The sequence below is a fragment of the Haemaphysalis longicornis genome, unplaced genomic scaffold, assembly GCF_048455015.1.
Source record: "Haemaphysalis longicornis isolate Haplotype H1 unplaced genomic scaffold, Haemaphysalis longicornis Haplotype H1 scaffold_12, whole genome shotgun sequence".
Classification (NCBI taxonomy): Eukaryota; Metazoa; Arthropoda; class Arachnida; order Ixodida; family Ixodidae; genus Haemaphysalis; species Haemaphysalis longicornis.
The window spans coordinates 60,342,154-60,348,463 of record NW_027526225.1 but is presented as its reverse complement, the minus strand read 5'-3'; the positions used below and the strand labels follow the sequence as shown (position 1 = coordinate 60,348,463).

The following is a 6,310-nucleotide window of genomic DNA, read 5'->3' as shown; positions in this document are numbered from 1 at the left end:
TGATTGTATTAAAGATTCTAAACCATTACCAAATCGCTGATTGTATTAAAGATTCTAAACCATTACCAACGAAGCAGTTAGAGTACTCTGAGCATGCGCCACCTGTTACGTCAGTGATGTCACTGGTTATGTGGGATGCGACTGAATTTTTTAGTAGGGTATTCAGCTGGTGTATGGTGTAGTACATGATCGCATTAGCGACTTGATGCGTGATTGTGTTCATGTAAAGACGGCAAGATCACTGACCCCCGAGATTTAATAGACGTGTCTATCCGTCTTCGACCCAGTTCGACCCTTTGGAACTGCCACGCTTTTTTTAGAGCCAATGCCTGCGCGAACAGTCGCTTCTTCTCGGGAGGCACTGTTTATTAATTTTTTTTTTCAATTTGAACAGCTCTTCTGTTAAAATACGCCGAACGCTAAAGCCACAGATCGCTTCTTTGCGGAAAAGGACGCCTCGGACAAGAGCGTGAATAATTTTTATGTCCGGTCAGAGTGCCAAGAGAAGAGAGACAACGCTGTCGAGAGCGGTTGGCCGGCGGTGCTCAGTCCTGGGGCACGAGAATGACGACGAGCGTGGACGTGTATCCCGGCATGCCCCTGAGCAGCAGATGCTGCATCTGGGGCGCGAGGCCGGCGCTGGTCACGGGCTGCGACATGACGATGGGCGCCGGCAGGCCCGGCACGGAGGGGGGGCTCGCGATGCCCTGCACGCCCGGCGCGCCGCCCTTCAGGGTCTCCATGGCCTGCAGCAGGGGCTTCGACGCTCGGCTGGTGGGCAGCACCGAGCTGCCGCCGAAGGCGCCCAGGCCGCCCAGGGTGGACTCTGCAGTAAAACGGCGGCAGTTGGCTCGACTGTTGATCGATTGATAGATTGATGATTCATTCATTGGATTCATTCATTCATTGAATGAATGAATGATTGATTGGTTGATTGAATGATTGATTCATTGACTGATTAATTGGCTAATTTTTAATTAATCATTCATTTAATTAATAATTAATAATTTAATTAATTAATGATTGATTTATTGTAGTGTTTAACGCACCGACGGTTCCCAGATGACGAGGCGCGCCGTAGTGGAGGGCTCCGCATTAATTTTGACCACCTGGAGATCTTTCACGTGCGCCGAAATTTGGGACACACGGGCCTTTTCGCTTTTCGACTCAGAAAAGCTGCGGCCGCGCCGGGAATCGAGCCCGCGTCCTTTAACTCGACTGTATTGCGCGGATAGATGTAGGCGGAAGACATGTCGGTGAAGACAGCGCTTCGACGCGGACGAAAGAAGGACAGGACAGTGCAAGCGCTGCACTGTCTTGCACTGTCTCGTGTACTGTCGCTTGTCAGCGCTTGTATTGTCCTCTCGTATACTTGCAACAGCGTGTAATGTAAGCACTTACAAGCGCTTACAGTAACAAGCGCAGTAGAAGTGCTGACAAGAGCGCACAAACAGAGTACAGTGCAAAGGCAGTACAAGACAGTGCAGCTCTTGTAATGTCCTCCTTACAATCACCCAAGCGCTTGTACTTGTGAGACGAATTTAGACAGTATAAAGCGCTGACAAGAGACAGCATGCAAGACCGTCAGCGCTTTTGCTGACCTCTTTCGTCCACGCCCCTGCGCCGTTTTCAGTGACATGTCATGCAACACACTAGCCAAAATTCTAGCTTGAGGCATGCGGAAGCCATAGTACGAAAATAGCAGCAGGCGGTTCGATGTCGCGACGTTTATGTGACATTGCATGTCACATGGCCACTACTTTGCAATGCGCGGCTATGCGCCTTTGTTCTTTCGTTCGGCATCCCACCGCTGATGTATATAAAAATTAAAATATCAAGCTGTGTACCTTTTCCTGGAAGAAACTGCGTGCTGTGTGAGTGTCCTTTTTAATTCGTATATGGGTACCCGCCTTGAACAGAACTACAGCTTTGCCAAATGCAGGATAACCAACTACTGAGGCGCAGTAGCTCCTCGCGCTAATCTCAAATTCAGCACGTGAAACGCTGTTTTTTTTTAAATTTCATATATATCTTCATCTACTGAAGTAATTACCGTATGGTCGCGTGCATAACCCGCACCAAAGAATGCAGAAACTTCAGTGGCAAAGTAGGGGTGTGAATAATAAGCGGGGTTTTTCCTTTGTGCAGCTTCACGGCAATGCACGTTGTGCCGTGAAGATGACCTTGTGTACAACAGGGAAGACCGCGGCTCAAGTGATACTTCTAGCGAGAGCCGTGACACTCAGTGAATTGCGACTTTCGCCTTGCTGTCAGCGCATTCTACTTGCTAAATATACGCTTTTTCTGTCTGCATCGTATGTGCTTGAGCAATAGCTTTGGCGCAGCCTTTCCTGTATCATATGTGCGGGCACTACGGGAGGAGTTTTTTTATTTTCCGGCGGGCTGAAAGTGGGGGTGTGGATTAATGCAGGCGCGGGTTATACGCGCGAAAATACGGTACTGAGAGTGTGCAAAAACGTTTTACACGATACTTTGTAGGAGATTGCACCGTGTATGAACGCTAAAACGTCAGAGCACTGTGGGCACATAGACTAGTGCGCGTAGCAGCGTTTTAAGTCATCCCCAGACGTGTCAATTTGTCTCGCTCGATTCCTTGGTCACTAGGACAATATCTAGATGCTAGTTGGGCTTTAATTTCACTCCCTGATGCGTGTCGCTTCTTTCTATATTTCAAGGCGTGCGTCCGTTTTTGTCCGTACAGTCTTGTCGACAGGGAGACGCTATGAATGAGACGGATGCAGTGAGAGCACACAATGCTTTGTCTTCAGTGCTGAAGTCGCCATAAGGGAGCGATACTGAGCTTCAAAAATTAAGTCGAACAACGAGTTTACTGTCGTACTGCCTCCACCTGTACTACACCGAAGCTGTGCTAATATTTCTGGGGAGTTGGACAGGATTACAGCCGGACATCGGACGAACAACTCGACACAAGAAATTAAAAAAAAACTGGTTGATTCTTCTGCCACAGGAATCAGTAAAACACGAAAGAGAAATGTGCAGCGATACCTGCAGATGAGCATGATTTGCGTAACGGCGGCTGTCTTGTGGGTGCGCTTGGCAAGCGACGCCCTTCAGGTGGGTCGCTTCGGCAAATGTGCACTGGCGTCATTTCGGTGACGGATATGAGGTTAGTGAAATCTTGGGGTATCGCGGCGTAAAACACTTTCTTGTTAAAGTATAATACCCAGAAATGAACAACCCGAAGTATCACGTACTCTTTAGTGCTAAAGGTTGCTTCCCCGCAATTAGGTTCTCTGTGCAGAGGTGCACCCTTTACAGGCCGCTTGCTTCGTTGTACTGGCGTCCCTTTAGTGACGGATATGACGAAGTGAAATCTTCGTGCACCCCGGAATAAAACACTTTCGTGTTCAAAATGAGTGTGCTATAGCCGCATTTTGGCTGAAATCAGCGAGCCGTTGCCGGGTAGATTGGTCCTCTGCATGTTCCCGCAAAAGCAGGCCGATTGGTCCGGAGGTTCATAGGTTTCTGTTATCATAGGATTCTGTTAATAGGAAACTGTTATCATTGGTTTCTGTTATCTGCGTGGAACAACTGGTATCTGTGCTCCGAATCATACACCGCCCAGATCGAATATACTGTTGTCTTCCTTTCTAATACCAATATTCGGTTCATGGCACTCTCTTTGCAGCGATAACTGTGGCCCCTTTCGTATTGTGTTTCCGGGGATGCCCGGGCTGGTCCAATTTAGGACGTTTCCACGCAGTAGTGAACACAAGATGCGTGCATTATCGGTGTAAACTTTCCTTTTAAGGACGAGGCTAACCTTAACCACTTTTTTAGCTTAGGCTACTTCCTCCCGAAATCTGTCCGTCAATCCGTAATGCTTACGTAACACGATTTGCTTCTTATCTGTATAAATTTGGTGATTTTGGCTGTGACATTTCTGTTCTACTGAGATGATCATAACTACTGTGATACTACTATATTCGCTTGGCTAATTCATGACTTGGACATATTCCCGGACTGACTACGTGTGACTATGTTGGACTAATTACCTTCTGTGCCATGACTGGCGTCACGTGGTACATATGGCAGTTAAGCTATGGGTACTGAGTTTTCATTCTGGCTGAGTTATGCGTAGTACGGCGGATACGTCGAGCGGAATGTGCGGAGATGAGAGGTCGTGACGGGTGCCCATGCACGACTGAATAACCCCGCAAAGGCATCTACGTATAAGGGAGCCCCCGCACTAGGCAGACCGGGTACCGGACAGGGAAGAATCAAAAGAGGAGGGCACTCACGCGACTTTTGCGGCGACAGCCCCTGGCTGCTGGCCATGAGGCCAGCGCCGAGAAGCCCCACCTGCGGACTGGACGACAGCGAGGCGGTCAAGAGGCTGCCGCCAAGCTGGCCGCCCGAGCCCTGTCCGCTCAGCATGCCGCCCTGCTGGTTCTGCAGGGCGCTCAGCAGGCTCGACTGCTGTCCGCCGAGTAGGCTGGAGTTGTGCGAGCCAGCGCCTCCCCCGAGCAGACTGCTGAGCTGGTCTTGCTGCGACAGGCCGCCGAGGGCACCGGAGCCACCCAGCGAGCTCTGGCCCACCACGCTGGGCATGCCCTGAAGTCCCTGGCCGCCGCCCGACAAGGCGGAACCCTGCACCAGGCCTCCAAGGGAGCCCTGCGGCTGCTGTTGCTGCTGCTGCTGCTGCTGCTGCTGCTGCAGCAGGGCAAGTTGCAACTGCACCAAGTGGCCCTGAGGCTGTACGCCAATGCCCTGCTGCGTCTGTCCTGCCAAGCTACCTTGCGGCAGACCGCCCATGCTTCCCTGCTGTAGACCGCCCATGCTTCCCTGCTGTAGACCACCCATGCTGCCCTGCTGCAGACCGCCAATGCTGCCCTGCTGCATTCCGCCGTAGGCTTGCTGCTGCATCCGCTGCATGTTCTGCAGCGTCGGCAGCGCGACCGACGACGGGAAGATGGGCCGGGCGCCGCCGCGGTTCAACCTCTCCTGGCTCACGTTCAGGGTCACGATGGTAGAAGGGCAGCGGCCGATACCGCCCTGCGACATAGCGCCCGCGGACTGCTGCGGCTGCTGCATGGTGCCTCGGAAAGGGGGCGAATTTTGGGCCTCTCGCTCGTCTCCCCTGAGGCTGTCGCGAGCGGGCTCGGCAGGCGGTCTCGGAGATCGCAGGGCCCTTCTCGACTACCGCTGACTTGCCCAGGACGAAGGGGGCGAGGCTTGAGAGGCTCGGACTGCGAGAGGAAAGCGACCCGCCGACCGATGTCCAGCGAATCTTGATCAAAAGTGACGGCGCCGCGTGCACGCGCCTCGCGGAGGGAGCGTGCAGGGGTTACTTCATCATCTTCCTTGATGCCGCCTCTCGCAATGGACGAACAAGAGTGCCCCCTTGCTTTAATTTTCTTTGACCATTGTTGTTACTGTGGGCTTACTTTCTTTATCTATGTGATTTGTTGATTACACCTTATCATTGGACACCAGTTCCCCTAAATGGGTATGCGCCAAATATTTGGAAGCCATCATCTCTCTCTCTTTCTCTCACTCGCTCGCTCACTCGCTGTCTCTCGAAACGATTTTAAACTTTCAGTGTTAGACGGTAGGCTTTTTGAGTAAACCCCTCATTTTTGCGCAACGCGTCTAAGGGGACAGCTTCGCGTTCACCCATCGCCATCGTTAGACGGAGGGGTGCATCATTTTTGTCTTTAGACAATTCCACTGTGCTTAATACCGCTGAATTCGATCGTATGCGATATCGTCTCCCACGGGCGGCATAGCTGTACGCTTCTCGAGCCCTACGCACCATCCGCTGACCCCCGAAGGACTAAATGAACCATGCTTAATAACTGATGATGATAATAATAAATGTGATGATGATGAATAAGAAGTTCCTTGGTAAAAGACAGCTACCAGATCAGGGAATTGGCCAATCGTCAGTGATGGAGGAAGAGCCCTCTGTCCTCCATGTAGGCGTTCAGTCTATTGAGGATGACGTGCTCCATCAGCTTGCCCACGCACGACGTCAGTGAGATGGGTTCTCAAGTTTTCCAATTGTAATTTCTTTCCAGTCTTTGGAATCATGACCACTTGGGCTGTCTTCCATTGCCGCGGGATGCTACCCCTTTCCCAGCATAGATTAATGTACTTCGTCAAGGCTTTTATAGATTCGTCGTCTAGGTTTCTTAAAATTTTGTTCGATATACCGTCGGGGCCAGGGGTCGACCTTGTCCGAAGATTGTCCAAAGCTGCCCGAATCTCGGATATCGTAACGGGTCGGTCAAGGTCTGCGTTTTCTTTACCGGTGTACGGTTTTAGC

The 6,310-nt window shown here is 51.3% G+C and overlaps 1 protein-coding gene across 1 annotated transcript; it reads right to left on the bottom strand.

Moving 5' to 3' along the window:
- Window positions 1-365: 365 nt before the first annotated feature.
- Window positions 366-5,076, bottom strand: LOC144161647 (uncharacterized). Its single transcript, XM_077692278.1, has 3 exons — window positions 4,284-5,076; window positions 2,211-2,223; window positions 366-789 (listed from the first exon to the last, which is right to left on the bottom strand). Exons 1-3 carry the CDS (start codon window positions 5,074-5,076, stop codon window positions 546-548), a joined length of 1,050 nt encoding a protein of 349 aa, XP_077548404.1. The 3' UTR covers window positions 366-545.
- Between the last annotated feature and the right edge of the window lie 1,234 nt (window positions 5,077-6,310).

What these genes read in the sequence shown, in the direction of transcription:
- LOC144161647 (XM_077692278.1), bottom strand. Translation starts at nt 5,076, where the DNA reads ATGCAGCAGCCGCAGCAGTCCGCGGGCGCTATGTCGCAGGGCGGTATC.